General features: G+C 44.6%; 1 protein-coding gene across 2 annotated transcripts in view; it reads left to right on the forward strand.

Moving 5' to 3' along the window:
- The window catches only part of CACNA2D2 (calcium voltage-gated channel auxiliary subunit alpha2delta 2), a 212,087-nt gene that overhangs the window by 19,006 nt on the left and 173,706 nt on the right, over positions 1 to 19,375 (forward strand). For both annotated transcript variants that reach the window (XM_063164515.1, XM_063164516.1), the window contains exon 2: positions 2,989 to 3,070. In XM_063164515.1, coding sequence (XP_063020585.1) covers positions 2,989 to 3,070 — 82 coding nt within the window. The remainder of the gene's footprint in view (positions 1 to 2,988; positions 3,071 to 19,375) is intronic.

Here is a 19,375-nt window from a genome sequence, read left to right on the forward strand (position 1 = left end):
CTCCATGTTCATCGTGGCTAGCAGCTTCTTTACCCTCTGCAGCCTTGCTACGGTCATCTTACAGAAAATTTTTAATGTTTTAATGTGCATTAGTGTGTACACAGGAATGTCCACGTTCATCATGGGCTAACAGCTTCTTTACCCTCTTCAGCCTTGCTACAGTCATCTTACATAAATTTTAAGGGCATTCGTTTAATGGGGTTTTTTTTAATGGTAACTTTCAACCCAGTATATGACAACTGAGATGAAACCTCCAAATTTTGGCATGTGGCCCACTCTGCATGCTTCTGTCTTGGACATTACCAGGGTAGAAGAACATAGTAATGGATCAGACAAGAGTTCTGCCAGTGCTTTAATGTGGGTGAGGCATGTGCTGGGGTAGAAAAAAGAATTTTTACTACCACGGGCAAAAGTTCTTGGATAATCATACTACACCAAAAAAAAAAAGAAGCTGCTTCTGCTCTTACTTTTTTTTTTAATCTAGAAACCTGGTGTGAGCTATGCCAAAATGCTGTCCTTTTTATTTGATAGTGTAATATGTGCATTTATTTCTTTTTATTATTGATATCACCAGGCTTAGCTGGACTCTTTGGGAAACTGCTGGTCTGTAAGATTGAGTCAGGTATCCTAAGACTGCACAATTAAAGGGATCTGCAGCTTTACTCATGAATGAAAAACCCAGTGACTTTTCTCTAAAATAGTAGTACTTCTTGGGGCGGAGGCAGGGGGTGGAATAAGTTAAAACAATTTTTTTAAACAAATCTGCTGACTAAATTTAAATTAATTGTAAATCCCAGCTCAACTGAGCGCTCAGTGTCTCTTTAGCATATGCCAAGAGAGTAATATTGATGCCTCTGTCTTCTCTCTAACTAATCCTTTCTGAAGGCTTGGCCATACATGACATTTAAGCGGATAGGAGCAGTTGCTAATGTTGATGGATACAGCTCAAGATGGGAAGTAATTTTTCCTTGCTGTGGTGGTGTAGGTGTTCCTGGTGAGAGCTGACACAGGCAGGTGTCACTGAAATCGAGGATCTTGTACAGAGCTGGAAGTTAAGGAAAAGTGTCAGCTCCATAAGTGCTCGGTGGGGTTTCTCAGACCTGTGGGTGAGTATGAGCACATAATTAATTTTTTTCAGTTCACTGGACAAACTGGAGGAGGGGAAAAATAAATTCAATTTTGGTTTTTCAAGGCTTTTTTTTAAGTGAATGCCTTGTGTAAAAATGGATATTTTTTGGTGAAAATGCTTCAGAAGATGTGTGGGTAACTTTGATACTCAGGGTAACCTGGATATACCTTTGATAAAGTGATTGGAAAAGGAAAAGAAACAAAAACCACCAAACCCAACTCTCTCCTCAGCTCTGTCTGTGACCTGATACCTTCACACTGGCATTCCCACTGAAGGCTTTGCTCTCTCTCCTCTGGCAGAATAGGGGTTTATTGATATCTTCATTCATCTCTTCCTAGATTTCCCCTCCCCAGCCATGCTTCCAGGGGACACGAGACAGCATTAGGAAATAGTATAAGATGGGAAATGGCATAAGTTACATTGGAAAACTGAGAAGGCTTGGCCTGCACAATTAAGTCTTGTTTTCATCCACAGCCTTGTATGTTATTCACTGGCATGACTTTTGCCTCAGTAACACACATCTCTCTGCCAGCCCTTCCCTCTGTCCTGCTGGTCCCTTACGCCTCAACAGTGAAGCTTCAGCTCTGCTCTGCTCCTCAGCTCAGGGCATCTTTCTGTTTGGATAATTCTGCCCAGCTTTTGGGCTGTGCTGTGTAATTCAGAGTCCTCCAGTGCCCAGCTGAAAAATCGTTGGGTTTCTTTGCTCCTTGATCTCTGAGAAAGCCCCTCCATGGTTTGGGGGTTGTGGGGGAGTGTGTGTGGGTTGCCTGGGGGATGTCTCTGCATGAAGACTGGAATCATTAGGTGACCCTAACAAAAGTGCAGCCTCCCCGAGCTGGTCTGCTCCCTCCCACCAGCTTTGCTCTGCTGCTGGCCTTACTTTCTACTCCTTCTGCTCCTTCCCTCCTTTTTGTGGCATCCATTGAGAGAGAAATGTTGCTGTGAAAAAAGCACTGAAGGCAGTGCCAAGTGGTGCAGAGGCAATTGAGTGTTGCTTTTCCAGGTCAGACAGGAGATTTGACATTTGCCTGGGCAGCGGCTGAAGCCAGGAAATCTCATTAAAAGAAGGAGAATTATCAAGTTCTGTGGATTTAGCAGAGGGTTTATTTGTTGTTGTTTTTAACTTGGTGTTATTGCTGTAGGGTGAAATCCGTGTGGCTGAGTGCATGGAAGGGCGTTGTGCCTGTTGGAAGGCCTGGCAGCTCCCTCTCTGTTCAGGATGCAGGATGTGCCAGTCCCCGTGCCCACCCTGGGCCTGGCAGAGCCGTGCCTGGCACAGGTTGAGCTTTGCTGAAGGTGCAGAGCAGCTGAGCCCTTGGGCACTGGGCTCTGTGCTTGGCTGCTGGCTGTGCCCAGGTCTCTCCCCTGGTGCTGCAGTGATAATCCATTGCTGCAGCAGGACAAGGCACCTTTGGCCCTGCCATGGCTCGAGGTTTGCTCTCTGCCACAGAGCCCTGCTGAAAAATAAGCTGTTTTCTGTACTCCACAGCACTTGGACCTTGTTAATCACTCTGGGCTTAAATAATTATCTACAGCAAATGTTCATATAAGGAGAAAATAAAGCCTCAAGCCGTGCAGTTTTTGTTGTACCTTTTTCTCCCCTCTTCTCTCTGTGGTGCCTTGTGCATAAATTTTGAAGTCTTGAAGTTTATAACCTGCCCCAGCTGTAATTCTCAAAGCAGTGTGTTCCTGGTACTCTGCCCTGCCCTTGGTGCTGCAGAGAGCAGTGAACTTAGCTGAGGCACTGATTTCCTCCCTCTCCCTTCAGTCCCTTGCTTATCTGCTCGGTGTCAGGGCTCTGACTCTTTCTCTCTCTTTCTCTCCCTTTCTCTTTCTCTCTTTCCCTCCATCTCTTGCAGTATGCAGTACTGGGCCAGGAGGCTGGAGCAGGAGATTGATGGAGTGATGAGGATATTTGGTGGAGTCCAGCAGCTCAGAAAGGTAAGCTGTCTTTCTTTTACCTGTGCTGCCTTTCTTGTGGCAATGGATGTTCTCATCTGCAGAAATCACCTGTGTGAACACTTGCACTCTGTCCCCCTCTCAGCTCAATCCACGTGCAGGGTCATGGCTGGCTGTGCTTCTGGTTCCTGGGCAATCAGATGCATTTGTCAAGTGTGTGGGAGTGAGTGTGGTTTGTATCTGTCTGTCTCTGGGGCTGCATGTCACTGCTATCTGAGCATGTACCTCTCGAGTTTTTCCTATATGACACACTAAAAAATAATACATTCAATGAACTTTCCCTCCAGGGACTGAAGGTTGTGTTTTAAATTTAAACACAAGTTTAAATTTAAAAATTTAAAACAGGAAACAGCAAAGCAGGAAATATTGAAAGGATAATTTTGGTAGCCATTGGAAGCTCCTTCTTTTTAAATATAATTGCAGGTAAAACTGTAGTTGTTGTTTGGCTACTGTTTCCAAGTGCCAGAAAACAAAATTCAGTTAGTGATGCTGGCATCTGCCTCCTGCTCCCTGAGTTAGCGTCAGGATGCAGAGGCTGCAGAGGCCAGACCTGCTCTGCTCCTGGCAGCAGAGCTCTGGGTTGGGTTAGGGCAGTTACAGAACAGCTTCATTGGGGTTTATTAGGTTTGGGATCAAACAGCCTTTGAGACCTTCCCTGTTTCCCTTTCCCCATAAAACCCTGTTTCCCCTTGCCCACACTCTTGTGCTGACTAGCTGATTTGAAATTGAGCAATTTGGAATAACAGTTAGGGTGTTAATCTAAAGAAAATAGACTCGTCTCTAGAGTGATAAATATGTTACCCCAGAAGAAAAGCATGGGTGTATTTGTGTTTTCTGGTGACAGTGACATGTTCTTCTCAGATGCCAGTTCTGTATGGGACTCCTACTGTCTGTCTTGCACTAGTAGCTGTATTGGCTTAAACAGAACTGCTGATATTTTATACTGTTGGTTGTAATCCATTGTCTAAACACATAGGTCACACTATTTTCTTTTAAATGCATTGTTAAATGAGTTTACCTGAAGGCTTGCAGAACTCTTCATGGTTCATCCATTCATTTGTGTTCATATTTGAGCTCCAGAATGGTGTGTCTGGGCTTTGTGTGCATTCATTTCAACTGAACTTCAGCTGGATTGATATAAACCTCATGTGCAGCATGAAAAGCATATACACCCACTTGGGTTACAACAGATATTTCTGAATGTAGCCATGCATTTGTGCAATGCAGTTTTGCATGTTGGCAGGGTCTTAGAGCTGGGGATGTTTTCCAGGCAATACAATGGTGCAGCAGCCAGCATTCTCTTCAGCAGAGCACAGTAATAAAAAACAAAAGGATTGTTACTACATTTTTGTACATGTCCTCTCTTACAATTTATTCTTATTAGCTTTGATTTTACTCCTTTGCATGTTAAATAGGTATATCGTGTAATTTTTTTAATGCCATAATTAAAGAGAAATTACACCTCCAATTTGCCAGCACTTGACTCCTATTGGCCAGTCAGTCAATTACAGGTAAGAGAGCTTCCCACTTTTCCTGTTTAATTCTTCTGGTAGAACATAATGCAGTACTTCAATGGATTAATACTGGAAGCACTGACTACAGAGGGATTGAAAGGTTTTTTTTGAAATCTGTTTTGGAATCTTCTTGTGAAGGGAGGAAGCTAATTATTGTATCTAGTAAATGCATAAACCAGCTGAAGCCAAGAAATGAGCTACTGAAAATTCCACTGTGCAGCTGTTTGAGCACCAGAAAGGCCTGGTGCAGGCTGTCTGCTGATCTCTAGGGGAGAACTTGGGATCTGGAGTTCAGGTTGGATTCGTAGATGCAATATCAAGTGGATGATACTTAAGAACCCCGTCACTTGCTAGTGCACACCAGCACAGCTTCACTGATGGAAAATGGCACAGAGTGCTTCACCCTGAAGAACTCAGAGCTGTACCTGCAGGGAGTCCCTCCCCACCAGCTGCACACAGGTTCATTGGGGTTACAGTATGGGAGCTGTCTAATGTCATAAAGTGGTACTAAAACCTATTTGGAGACATGGATTTAAAAAGTTAAATTTAAAAAAAGTCCACATTCTCCTGCAACCACACTCAAAATTTAGAAGGTGAGCAGGCAGAGGGGGAAGGAAGAGCCCCTGAGGAGCTATGGGAGCTGAAACATGGTATAGCTAGAAGCTAATTCCACCCACTGGGATTTCACAGGAAGGCTCATCATTAAGCAAGAGTAAACCCATGCAGAGTAGGAAGGATAAAGAAAAATGAGGCAAGTTGAGCCTGTTTTTTGCAGAGTTGCTGATGCTCTTTGGGCTTGCCATGTTGGCCTGGGCCATGTCTGCAGAGGGAATTTCTGGTTCATTGTGCATAGTGATATTAGAAAAGTGCTCCAGTGGGGGAAAACAGTGCTGCAGTGTCACCAAAGACAGAACTGATCCTTATGAACTTGGTGGGGTCTGTTGTGAAGTGCTAGGTTCCACTGCCAGCTCTCGTGGGACTATGAAGCTGTAAGCACTGGAGGTGGGTCCATGCCAGAAATGGATCTTCCCTTTCCAGGCCTGACTACCAAAGTGACAGACCAAATAATAATAAAAAATACCCTCTTCTGAGATTTGCCAGGTTTGCTTACAAATCTTTTTTTCTTGGGTTGCTGTGAAAGGATGAAGATCTGTTCTTTGGTTATTGCCTGAAATCATAACTGTTATGGCATATGAGGCATGAAATTTATTGTCAGAAATATGGTGTCCAGGAACATAATGGTGCTGAATATTTTATCTTCCTGGAGCGCTGCCCATCCCAGAAAGATTTTTAACTCTTCACTCATTTCCTTGAGTTGGGGTACTAAATGTTCAATGCCCCTGCTTCCCTCCTGTCCTGCCAGGTGGATAGGTAATCCCCTGGGGAGATTTTCCAAGCTTGTACCATGCAGATGCTCCTTTGCACGAGGGGACCATTTTTCTGGAGCATTTACAGGAGGGTGAGAAGCTCTGAGATGTAAAGAAGAGTCATGCCAAGGGCTCTTCTTTCAGCTGTGAGGTATCACCTTGCTTCTCTCCTGATGTCCAGACCTTGAAAACACTGAAGTGCAGATGTCCCCATTAGACAGACAGACTGGCTGTAGTGGGCCACCCATATGACTGAACACTGAATGGAGGAGCTTGGCCTTGCTGAGATGATTGTCTGCCTGGTGAAGTCAGTGTTCAGCCCTCGGGGTGCCTGTGGTGCAGCATCCTGTTGGCTGGCTGGTTCCTCCAGGCATGCCTCAAAACAAATCCCAGCTCTTGGATAAGGCCATGTTGCTTTGCCTCCCTATCCTCGCCTCCCTCGCAGCTCACCAGAGATAATTGAGAGCACAAATCACTGCTAATTTAGCTCTGACTGGCACGATGATATGTGGGACCCTATAATGCTGTCTGAATAGATTGACATTCTTAAAATAATTACTTCTAGAATAAGGAATATTATACTAAAAATACAACTCTCTGATTTCCCACTTCTTTCTGTTAGTGACTTCTTTGTGGCTACAGTGAACTCTTCACTTTGCAGAACAAAAAATATTTTGTTTTGACATTTCTTGCTACACCACACTACATTTCTCTTTCTCCTAGTTTTTGGCACAAGTAAAAGTTACTAACTTTAGTCAAAAATGAATTAATATTTTGCCTTTCCAGCCTAGATGCTGCAAAACCTGCTCCAGGGTAGAGTGCACTCAAGAGATTTCCCAAGCTGGTGCAGCCCTGTCCCAGCCTCCTGGTGTGCTGGTACTGTGGCAGCACCGATGACAGCAGAGCTGCGTGTGCTGCTGGACTTTTGCCTCACTGAGCAGCTCCCCTGGATGTTGTGTTAAAACTCCTTTTCTGGATAGCTGGGCTGAGGCTCAAATCTGCCCTGGCTTGTTACCTAAATTGTGTTTGATCCTGTGTCTCCTGAGGTGAGCAGCGAGCTGGTCAGAACATCCCTTCCCCCTCCTCGGTACCTGGCATCCCTGGCTGCCTCCAATGGCCTTGTTTCCTTGCTGGCAGCTACTGAGGGAGCCAAAGCCTTTCAAATGAGAGGGGGAAGAGCTAAGACCTGCAAATACTGAGCCCCCTTTCCTGCTCTGTCTTCCTTTCTCTCTTTCCTGAGGACTGCTTCCATAGCAGGATAGAACTCTCTCCTGGAGGTGCTGTATCCTGCCACAGACAGGCTGCAGCAGGGACAGGGTGGGCAACAGAGCTGGACCTGAGCTGCACCTGCTCCTCCTCTCCAGCCTGTCAAGCTGGTTTTGTACCCTCTTCCCTGTCCTGTGGGCAGCCAAAGGAAGTCAAGGTCTGGATCTGCCTTGCTGGTGTATGGCTGGGAGATAAGGATTCTGCTGGCCTTGGTGGTGAGGAACCACCCAGTCTGTAAAGGGTGAGATGGCCCCAAAGCTGAGCCCAGGGTAGGATGTGTGGAGCAGCCTGCTGGCTGAGCTGGGCAGGCAGGGAGCCTCTGCCTGAGCTGTGCTTTGCCCTCAGCATGTACAAGATAACATATTATCTTCTGACTGCACAGAAAGGAGAACAGGCACAGGGGAAAGGGAGACTCGTGCTGTGCCCTTTGGGATGCAGCCCCACAAGGAGTTTGATGATTGTGGCACAGCAGACGTGGCTCAGCTTGGTCCTTGTAATCAATGTCTGGTTTTACTTCAGTGGATTTTCATGTCTGTCTTCTATTCTTGCTTGTTATCTTGTACTTTGTTTTGCTAGTTTGGCATCTCTGCCTGACAGAAGTGCTGCTGTTCATTGCTCTGGGTTTTTCTGACAGGGAAGGACCCTGCTGGCCAGGGCTTGGGGCAGAGTGACCAGGATGTGTGCAGGTGTCCCCACCTTTGTCTCATGCAGCCTGTCCCTTCTGCTCAGTGCTGCTTCTCTGATATTTTTAAAGCATGGCCATGCTTTAGTTCAGGCAGCTGCAGGTGAGGAACTGTGATTGAGCCATGCACAAACAAGAAGTTGAATTAAAAAAAAACTAGTGTACTGGCAGAATTTTGCCTTGGGTCTGAAGAGCTGAAGTGGCACCTGCCTTGTGTAGTGCTGCAGTCACTAGCACTCCTCCTGTGATGGGGTCTCTGCAGTACTGAGTGTTTCACGTGGCTCTGTGAGAGCATCCCTTACAAAGTGCTGGTACAGAGCTAGAGACTCTTTAATGCCAGCACCAGGAGGTGAGGCATGCTCTTATCAAAGGAGCTGTCAAGGTTTTCTGTTCAACTTTTTTGATCTTGGGTAACTACTGGAATAATAATAAGTTAGCCTAAATCTCCCAAGTTACTGTGGTATTACATGATGTTTAATTTGTTCTTTTGTTTTCTCTGGTTATAGAAACACTCAGCTGGTCATTCAGTAGGGCTGGAGAATCTGAGATGTGTTAATGGAATTTTAAATGAAGGATGCAAGAGAACCGGAGTCCCCCTGCACAATGCTCTGAACACAGTGTCTGGGAAGCCTGTCTGCTCTGTCACGTGGACTGGGCATTCACAGAAACACAGTAATGTGGTCCCTTATTCCCAACATGGCAGAGTTGGGAATTAGATCCTAATCTTCTGACATTCAATCCATTACTATCTTCAAAACACCATAACAGAATTCATCTGGCCTTTTCCTTCTGAGGTGTCAGCCCCAGCACCCAGAACAGGACCTGAGTGATGCCCAGTGGTGGCACTGTGCTCAACAGAGTTGAGAGGAGTTTGAACCCAAAGCTGGGGCAGCACACAAAGCCAGCTGCTTATGCCACAGCAGCACTGAATGCCCTCTTCCAGATGCTGCCAGGGAGAAAGGACCTTACTGAGTTTTCCATCAGCTAGTGCCTATCTGGGGACTGCCCAGGAGGATGGGCTCTGCACCCCAGGGAGATGATGCCTGGCTCCAAGGCCTTGGTTCCCAGGCTCATGCATAATCTGCCTGATCCTTGCCTTGCTCTGCTCTTTTCCCTCCCCCTCTCCTAGCAGCGTGCACACAGCCTGCTTCCGCACACCATCACTGTGCCCTCCCCTGCTCCTCATGTTTGATAAGAGGAAGTGTGTGATGCCAGATAAACACATTCCTGTTCCAAACTGCTTGGGTTTATTTTAATCTGCCTGGGCCGTTCAGCAGCCTCAGCACTCTGCTCAGCACTGAGCGCAGAGACAACACTATATTACCAAGGAGCAGCATTTAAATGTCCTTAGGCTTGCAGCAGCTTGGTTGGGAAGGAGGGATCCTCTGGCACCCCTTGCTTGGGCCAGTGTGTGCCATCGTTAGCCCCCTCACACCCATCATCTCACTTCTCACTCTTTCTCTCTACTAGAACCATATTGCATCCGTACTGTGAGATGTCAGGGAAACATATGCTCCAGCTTTTAGTACATTTGCATAATTAGAGTAATGTGTATGAATAATTTATAGCTGTATGTGGCTGCTCAGTGTGTGACGTTAGCACCCCTCACTAAATCCTTTCCAGTGGGTGGTGCAGATCCTGCACCAGAGCCATTGTGCCGATGCAGTGTGCAGCCTGTTGGCAGATGCAGGGGCCCTGCTCTGAGACATCAGGGTGTGCATATATCTGTGTATGTGCTTGTGTCTGTGTGTGTGTATATATATATGTATATATATTTAGTGCAGAAAGATGGGCTTTTACAGTTCTAGGGGAAGAGCAGACTGGAAGTCTCAAGGCTGAAATGCCTTAGATTCTTAGGCTCAATACTTGCTCCATTTATGCAGAAGCTGCGAATGAAAATGTTCTGCAACATTTGAAAGCTGAGGCAGGGATTTTTTCAGCAGGACTCAGGTGTGACTAGTTTGTGTGCCAGGATTATGTGGGGTTTTTTTTTTTAATTACTTTTTCAGATCATAAAACTTAGCACCTTGCAGGGGAGAGGGATAAACGTGCTCACACTGTGTCACAGAGCCTGATCTCAATCAGTTGGTCAATAAATAGTAGCAAAGAATTGCCCGGACACTGTCTCACTATTTACCAGCTCTTTAATGTGTGGCTTCTCGTGCTGGAAAGCCCAGAGTGCCAGGTAGGTGTTCTGAAGGAGTGATCTGAGTGGCTGAATCCTGGTATTTATGTTCCAGTTAATTTTAGCTTAAACTATATTTGGTCCTTTCCAAATGTTTGAGAGCCTTGGCTGGAAAGCGCTGTGTAAACTGGAATGAAGTGCAGGCAAGCAGTGTTACTGACTCATTAGTATTATCCACTGGGAAACTGAGGCAGGTGGTTAGGCTGAGCAGGTGTGCAGAACCAAGGAGTGGTGCAGCCTGAACTGTTCTCCATTGTGGGTACAGCCAGCAGGTCCATAGAGGAGGCTGTGAATAGTCCTTAAAGCCCTTGCTTTGAACCTTTCCACTTTACAGAATTACTTTGTAAAGATAATACACTTGCAGCCAGTTGGTGAGTTTGCACAATCAAAGGGGACTGCTGTTGAGTTTTATGGAGTAATTTCTGATTTATATTGCTGTCAGTGACAAGTTAAATGAGCCCAGCATTCAACAGAGTGACGTTCAGGTGTGTGCATCTCCCGAGTGCGCTGCTTTGCGTTTTGCGTCCAAAAATGTAGCTGATGTACCCAGCCAGTCAACAACCATGTTTGTAAAATCCTCATGAATATTCAGTGAAACTCTTTGAATTGATGCTGTTGCCATTACACAGCCACATGAATCCATGGGAAGGATGAGACCTTGGCTGATGTTTCTGGAAGCCTCCCTCATCCAGGTGGTCCTGCCCTTGACTGAAGGAGCCTGTGTGGTCCCCACATTCATTCCAGCTGAAGTTGTTAACTTCAGGCTGTGTTTAAAAATAAAGCAAGGCAAAATCCATACCAACTCTGCCAGAATGCAGCATGAATAATTAGGTAGAGATCATTAAAGTTTCCCTTCTTAAAAACATACATAGATTATTCTTTAATGGAGAGTTAATTGTTTTATTATTCTCTCCAGATGGTTCTTTTCCTTTACATTCACAGGGGAATTGATATAGCCTGGAATTCAGTCTCCTGTGAGCAGAGCTGATAACCAAAAATGCAACTCTATCACTGATCAAGATGCAAAACACAGAAAATATGTATCTGTATTTCATCATAATTTCAGATTTTTCCTATTCTATGTTTTAAATATTATTTATGGGCTTTAAGTGCCCCTTCAAGTTGAAATGCTGCAGACTGGGGAATTTGCATTTCTCTTCCTGGTGTGTTTGTCAAGCAAGCACTAGGTATTGGACACTACTGGATCCTGGCATTCTTGTAGATGATCCATCACTTCCATTCATCACTGGACTGCAGAGGAGTGAAATATGCAGTTATACTGGAAGGTTTAAAGAAGGAAACTGTTGTTAGATACTTGAGATTATTGTGTGGAGGCAGCAGTAAGATGTGTCACATCTCCTTTGTTCAATATCTAGAAATGCAGGAGGGCTTGGGAAGTTGGGGAGGCCAGGGAGGAGGTGACTCCTCAAGGGCACAGTTGTGGTTGTTCTGCTCCAGTGTGGCTCCAGCCTGGTAAACAGCAGCAGGCACTTTGCATGTTAAGAGTGTTTATTGTGCCTCATTACAGCAGATCACCTCTGACATCTGAGGTGAATAACTTGAATGGGCCACTTATTTCAAACACCCATCCGTGCCAACCTATTGGCCTGCAATGATGCTGCTAGTTTTATAGGTACTTATTTCCTTTTAATTATTTTGAGTTAAGATATTATTGTAAGGGAGGGAGAGAGAGTGGAGTCTGTTATTAGATCAGTCTTGCCTTCCTTGTAAACAGATCAACTGGACTTCAGTACTGGAGAGCTTTGCTTGAAGATTGAGAATCTGTGCTCTGGTTAAAGCTGTATTTTGCTGTTGCTTTATTGAAAGAGATGGCTCTGCTTTTGAAAGAACTGCCTCTTGGGAGACTCCAGATCTTGGTAATCATCAGCTTGTATCCTTTGCATCTTGCTTTGACAATTCTGCATACAATGAGCTTGGAAAGCTCCACACTCTTTTGTGTCTTAGGAATAAACCAGTTTCTCTGATGATTTGGGAGGGTGTGTCCAGAGCACAGCGAAGGAAGGTGAACTGAACAGGCTAAGGAAGAAATGTAGCAACAAGGTGATGCTAATGGTTATGGATTCTCCTTCCTCTTCTGTTGCTCTTGGGCTGATCAATGCCAACTGATATATGTGGGGCATTCCCTCTTTATTTTGGTATATTTTGGAGGATTTCTCTGTTTCATTATTTTAGATTTATATTTGAGCTTGCTGGTTGTGATTCAATTATTCCCTGGGCTTGAGCTTTTATTGACTTTTCTCCCTTTTCCAACTGACCTTTCACACCTGGAAGCATCCAAGACAGATTTAGTATGTGTTTGTTCAGCACCTACTATAACCAATAGTGTCATGCTTTTTGGACACTGACCATAGCATAAATATTAAATAGTAAGTAAGAGCACTGAGAAAAATCCTGCCTGAATGAAACATGAGATTTACTGATGCAAAGAGATGCTGTGAATGAGAGGCATGGCTATTTCTAGCAGGGCAGTTTCCTAAATGCCTGGCTGATGTGGCTTGGACTGGTGGCAGATCTAAATGTCTGCATGTGTCAGGAGCCACTCTAGGGATTGTTTAAGCAGTAGCATTAGTTATCATCTGTTGGATGCCCAAGCAAAGCCTTTGCTTGTAGCTAGGAGGCAGGGAGCAGATTTTCAATTCCCTGCTGTGACTGTAAGGCCAGGTAAATAGAGAAGAAGGAGACAGCAGGGGGTTTATGTGACTTGAGGAGCAAAGAAGATTGTAATGGTAAATGTTGGATTACTTTTAAAAACAAGTAGGTCATTGAAAATACCATAGTTGGTGAACAGAAAAAGAAAAAAAGGTGGATTTATTCCTTGTTCTTCTAAGATTTGTTACACTCTAAAGCTCATGTCACTGCTCAGCATGCTGTCATTTTTAATTTTGGAAGTTCTTTGTTTCTGTCGGTGGTCCAGCAAGGATGACACTAGACCTGATGAGGGGCCTGGGATTTTCAAAGGAGCCTTGGTTCCCAGTTTCCTTGGGCATTATGAGTAGGCTGGGCCTTACTGTAGTGCTTGCTGGGAACATCAGCTGTTATTCTGTTTCCTGCTCTAGCAGGGTTTGCATGTGACTCCACAGTCAAATAGTTTAAAATTCAACTTATCTTTTGTCTTCTGCCCCTTTTGCAGAGTGCTGCCATGCAAGAAAAACATCCCTCCCCATCCCTGCCTTTTGTAGAAAGCAACAGATGGTTACCTAATATTCAGGGATAATAATTTGCTGTGAGGTACAGACATGGAATATTCATAGCATTGCTACTGGGTATGTCCAATTCTGAGTAGAAATGATGCCCCCAATATGTCCTGAAGTGCCCAGTGACTTGGAGTTCACTGAAAAATAAATCCTAGCATGGTAATACCATTCTTACCTCTAGTGCATTTCATGGCTGATTATTAAAATTACTTTCAAACAAGTTTACTTTCACATCTCAAAACTGGAAAGAAGGAAAACATCCAAATTTGGCTCTGTAAATAGGAAATTGAGGCTTGGGTGAGGAAAACCCTTATTCTGCACAGCGAGTCTGATGGAGAGCTGGGGAGGGAATCTATGAATCCCAACTCCAGGGCATATCTACCAAATGTCTTCTTTATTAACAACTGTTCACTTTGTCTCTTCTGGCTCATTACTACATCTATTAGCACTGAGCAGTGAATCCTAGGAAATGCAAAGTGAGAGAGAGAAACTTTCAAGCTTTGAATTCTCCCTTAGGAAACTTATTTCTGGCAAATTTCAAAAGTGGCAGCTTCTTGTTTATATTCATAGGGTCTACAACACATGGCATTTTCTCGTTGGCTCTGCCCTCAGCTCCCTCCCATGACTGAAGTGATAAACCATGGTCCTCTCCTTGCCTCTGCTGCTGGTGTGAGTTTTCAGGGCTGTGCTCCTGATGCAGAGCCCGAGCAGCAGTTGATTGCCAGCTTTCCCTCCTCCTTAGATGTGTGCTAGCTCTCGAACGACATTTTGAGGTGCCTGAAGCATTCTGTGGAAGAAAATTAATTGGTTTTGACAAACCACAGCAGTCCCTTGGGTGCCTGGGAGTGCAACGTTTATTGAAACCAGGCAGGAAATCAAAATGCTCTGGTGTTCACTCACCTCCATTGCAGCTGTATTTAAAAAAATAAAAAGTAAAAAAATCCTTAACCTTCCTCTGGATTTTTCACTCTGACATTTGGATCGTCCACTGACTTTCTAATAAAACCTCCTTTTTCTTTTAGAAGAGAGGTTAGTGGTTATGAAAGATGCCATAATGACAGCCCAGGGAGTAGATGGTCTCTGTTGACCCACAGAGCAAATGCAGCATCAGGGCAAATGTACTTGCCATTGTACTTCCACCTTGACCTGTGGCATCCCAAAGGAGGGCAGGGAATTGCAGGTTTTCAGCCTTTCTATAGTTGACCTCTCTGCTTACACAACTTAATAAGGAACGAAGCTTCTGCTATTGCAGTGCAGTATTAAGGAAGGATTTTTCATCACAGGTGTAGGTGTAACAACTTCAGTACAAACCTCAGACTGAAAGCACTCTGCTAGCAGAAACCATCTCCTAGCCCCACTCTTGCAGGAGCCTGGCCTGTCTTCCTAACATATTGGTTACAATCTGATTCATTTCTAAAACATATGCTGATACCCAGTGCAAATTAAAGAAGATCCCCTTGTACATGACACATGTGTTATGTGGGTGTGGGTGCCCTTCAGTCAGCTCCTGGCTTGAGGTCACTGCTCTGCTCTGTGCAGAGCTGCTGATGGGAGTCATTAAGTTGCCATCAAGTTTGAATTAGTGTTGATTCACCTCTAAAAAATAACCAGCAGTGTTCTTCACACAGCTCTGGAGGCAGGGCTGGGAAACAAGGGGAGTCATTTTTAAACAAAAGCTGGTTACTGCCCAGGTGCAGCCACAAAATTGAGTTGGGGTTAGTTTTACAGGGGGTGTCCACTTGCCAGCCTGTAAAGTGGCATGTGATTTGTGGACCATGCCCTGCTTGATGAGGCAATATTTTTACAGGTCTTTTGATGTCCATGGGCATCCCCTGGAGTGGTGTCAGTAGAGGAAAGCCATATCCTTTCAGCCTGTAGGCTCAGGCTTGTCATGGATCCCAGCCTCATGGACTGGAAAAGAGTACTGGAGCCACTGGAAAGGCTGATTGGAAAGGATTCACAGACAAATGATGTAGTGGGAGTTACTCAGCTCCTGCAGCACCTTATTGCAATCGATTTCTGGGGGTTTAGCAGGTTCTGTTTGTGTTCTCCATCACCACAAGATTCATATGGGTATGGTACAGGTGCACACTCTGAATGCAGTAAACAGTATGGGGTGTGTTAGGCAGAAGGTCCTGACGTCCTTGTGTGACCTCTGCAGCTGCAAGTGCCAGGCAGAGGTAGGACAGCAGCTTTGTCAGTGAGGTTAGAAACTCTGCAGGTGGAGAGAAGGTCCTGCTGATGTCTGGGGTGACAGAGATGGGGAAGGGATGGACAGAGGAACGTTTGCTCCTAAAGAGCTGCTGTGGTTTGACTCCTCTCAGCTCCTGGCAGAGGTGGAGCAGAGCTGTGTGGAGGCTGTGCAGGGCACAGATGGGGAGCCAGCCCTGGGAGGTCCTTGAGAAGAGCAGGTAATGTGACTGCGGCAGGGAGGGGAGGGTGGCAATGGCTGCTGCCTCTGCGTCACCCAGACGGTGACAACTCCTTAAGCAATTAATTAGCACAGCTGAGAGCCTGAGCTCCGTGCTAAAGGTGAGCTGCAGTTGTACCAGCATTCACAAAGGCTTTATTGTCTGGCCTGGGACCTTGCTGGTGTTTGTTACTGCAATACTTCTACAGGCTATTCATAATCTTGTAGAATAGCTGTAGAAGCATTTTCTTAGAAGTCCAGCAATGTGGGAGGCCAAAGAGGGGTCATCAGTAATCCTAAATGAAGCTTTGGCAGGTCTGGATACTGCAGGAGAATTACTGCATAGGTTTCTTCTTCACCTTTTTTTCTCCTCTAATGATTCTGCTTTCTGGCATAACAATTACCTACTTTGGATATCAGTGTCTATGGGAAACTGGCTCAAGCTAAAATGGTAAATTAACTGCTCTGAAGCTTATGTCCCAGATGTCAGTAGTGATAGATTCTGTCGAGTGGTTTCTAGCTAGAAAAGACTTTGAGCAGTGTCATTTTTCATGGGAAAACTTCCCATATGCTTCTCCAAGAGGCTTTTCTGGGCAATTAAGTGACATGCTGTATGCAGAGATAACATGAATTCAGAGAGCTTTTGCACTTCATCTTCTGTGACACAGCATACATGGGATGTCATTGGTCACCATGGGTGTGGGCCTTGGTCTCAGTTACTTCTGCAGGAGCAGGGTTTTCCAGCTCTGCTGTTGTCACCCACAACCAACAGCACTCCTGTGGTGTTTGGTATATGAATGATGAAGCTGGGACATGGGAAGATCTGTGGCACAGGAAATGCCATCCTACATCCATCCGCTGAATGGCATGGTGGGCACCAAGGCCTTTCAGCTCCTAAGCCAGAGGGATGTCAGGTAACAGAGAAACAACACTCTGGACAAGGAGTAGGTGTCATGGGAGTGAAGATTTTCATGCAACTGAATGGCAACTTCTTTTTCTTTTTTACTATAACAGACTAATAAAGTTATTCTCACAAGGAGCACCTGTCTCTGTAGGAGAAACTGAAGTGCGCTGCTGTTCACTTACTGGGCAACATGACAATGAAATCTGGGGGGAAAATCAGCAAAAATCACCATTTTTACATGTATGCAGAGTGTTTCATGGCCCTTGGCAGACAAAAGCTACAGCATGGATTGTGATTTGGGTGCTTTCAGAGTTCTCCCCAGAGATGACCCTCTGGTGGCCCTGGTTGTTTCAGTCCCTCTATGGCTCCATCTCCTCCCAGGAGTTGAGCCCCCTGAAATTTTCCTTGCTTGAGTCCTCTGTGCCAGCAGTCCTGAGGTTCCTGCTGCTTTGCATTACAGCCTTGTGTCAAGAAATCCCAGCTCCTGAGGTCAAGTGCTAAACATTGGCTTCTTTATCATATATTTACTTAGGAGGATTTCATTATACTGAATCTACTAGCTTTGAATAAATTCACATGCAGTAAATTTATTCTTCCTCTTTCTGAAGGGACTTGTGTGCTAGAGAAAACTTTGAAGACAACCATTTATACCAAAAGCAATTACTTTTGTGGTAATTTTGTATGTATTTTACTGCAGATACTGTATTTCTGTTTGACTATGAGCTTTATCCTAAGTGGCCCTGCTGTGCTGGAAGTAGAGAAAGTCAGATGCTTGAATTTTGGGTGCCCCAACATTTTCACATTGCTAACACGGAATGTATTTGTCTGTGCACTTATTTGAACAAACTCCACTTCTCTGAATAAAGCCACAGGTTGATCTTATCAAAATCCACCTGTAGTTGCTCCATGTGAAGTGGGGAGGTGGTGTTGTTTTGTTTTCTTAGTGTTGGTTGATTTTGGTAGGGGTTTTTTGCAACACCACTGTGTCAGCTTCTGGTTATTGGATTTCTTCAGCCAGGTGGTAGAGATGTCTCAGAGGGTGTCTCCAAGGCCTCCTCACTCAGCTCATGAGTATCCAGGATCCACACTCTGCAATGTGGCTGAGTTGAAGTATTGGCAAAAGCAGCTTACTGTGGAGGGATAGAATGTAAGAAAATAAAGCTAGTGCAGAAGGTAGTCTCACACCTGAGGAGGTGCAGCTGTATAAATCACCAAAGATTAGGAACAGGCCACAGCTGTGTCCAATAAGAAGAGGAGTGCTACAAAAGGGTCAGCTGGTTGAGAAGAGAGGTGGAGTTTGTTGGTTGTCCTGAGAAGGGAGATGGAGTCAGGGCTGTGAGGATCTGCACAAGAGAAATCACCAAGAAGGTATGGGAGCTCTGCAATATGATGACAACAACTTACTATATTGTTTGGAATAACAAACCTGTAAAAAAATCTTTCTGCAAATAACTTTCAAATACGTGATGGGGCAAAGCTGAATTCTTCACCTCAGTGGCTGGTTTGCTCCATGCAAACCATAATGCCATCTACACAGGAACTCCTTCTGGTGCCTCAGTTGCAGCCCTCTGCACCCAGGAACTCCTGCAATCACTTTACCAAGTCAAAAACAAATCAGGAGGGAAAACTCAAGCAAGAATTTAGGCAGTTAGGTCTGATAATCCATTAAGCCTCTCTCCACTGGTTTGCTTTGCACACTCAGTTTCAGCAGGTAAGTCTTGGTGGTCCTTGTGATAAGAAAAAGCCATTCTTTGGGGCTGGAGGTTTGGTTTACCAAAACTGTTGGTTGTACAGATATCAGTGGGGATAACAGCTGTCCATCCTACATCTGAATGTGCCCTTAGCATTTCCAGAGGGCAAGCATGCATGGCTCCTTTTGAAAATGGACAAGGGAAAACTGAGGGAATGTGTACTAAAGAGAAGCATGTTCATATTAAAATTCAGAAGGGTGGGTTTATTTTTTTCTTCATCGTAAGTTTCTCATTATAAAATTAATTTAATTTAGAAACGGCTTATTAACTAGTTTAAAAAAGAAAAATCAAACCAAAAACCTTGAAGAAATATAGGTCCCTGTTAAATTTCAAATTCTATATTCCATGCTGGATTATTGTTTTATGGGGGAACCAGTGATAATTATACCGTCCATACCTAAATATTGCACCAGAAAGCAAAAACTGTTTTGCCAGGGAACTTATTATATTGAAAAAAAATTTCATAATACTCTATTGTTATTACAGTATATAATATTTCTGCTCAAGCCTGAACCTGAGATAAACAAAAGATGTGTCATCTGAACAACCCTCAACATCCCAATCTAAATTTTGTGGGTATCTTTAACCCTTGCTATAGACTGATGAGGGAAATCACTTAAACCTTCCTGTTATTGCTGCAAGGAATTAGACAGAAACATTTATCTGAGCATTTCTATGGCATTAGAATGTTTTGGTGCTTTCTGGGCTGTTCATTATCCACTCACATCTGGAGGAATCACGTCCCACTTGACTTTTGACCTTTTTTCCTTGCATGGCATTTGGTTTAGGATTTAATGACAAATAAAAAATTTCCTTCTGGGTCTAGAGGTCTGTCAAGTTTCAGTTGGTCCAGATAGGGCACAAACCTGAGCAGTTAGCTGGCAAAAGGAAGGGAAGACTTTTGTGATTCAGGTAGAAAATAGCTACTCAGGACATCTGTGCTTAGGTCCTGTCTCTGTCCTAGCCTGCTGTGGGAGCCTGGGCAGGATTTCT

The sequence above is a fragment of the Melospiza melodia genome, chromosome 10, assembly GCF_035770615.1.
Source record: "Melospiza melodia melodia isolate bMelMel2 chromosome 10, bMelMel2.pri, whole genome shotgun sequence".
NCBI classification, from domain to species: Eukaryota; Metazoa; Chordata; class Aves; order Passeriformes; family Passerellidae; genus Melospiza; species Melospiza melodia.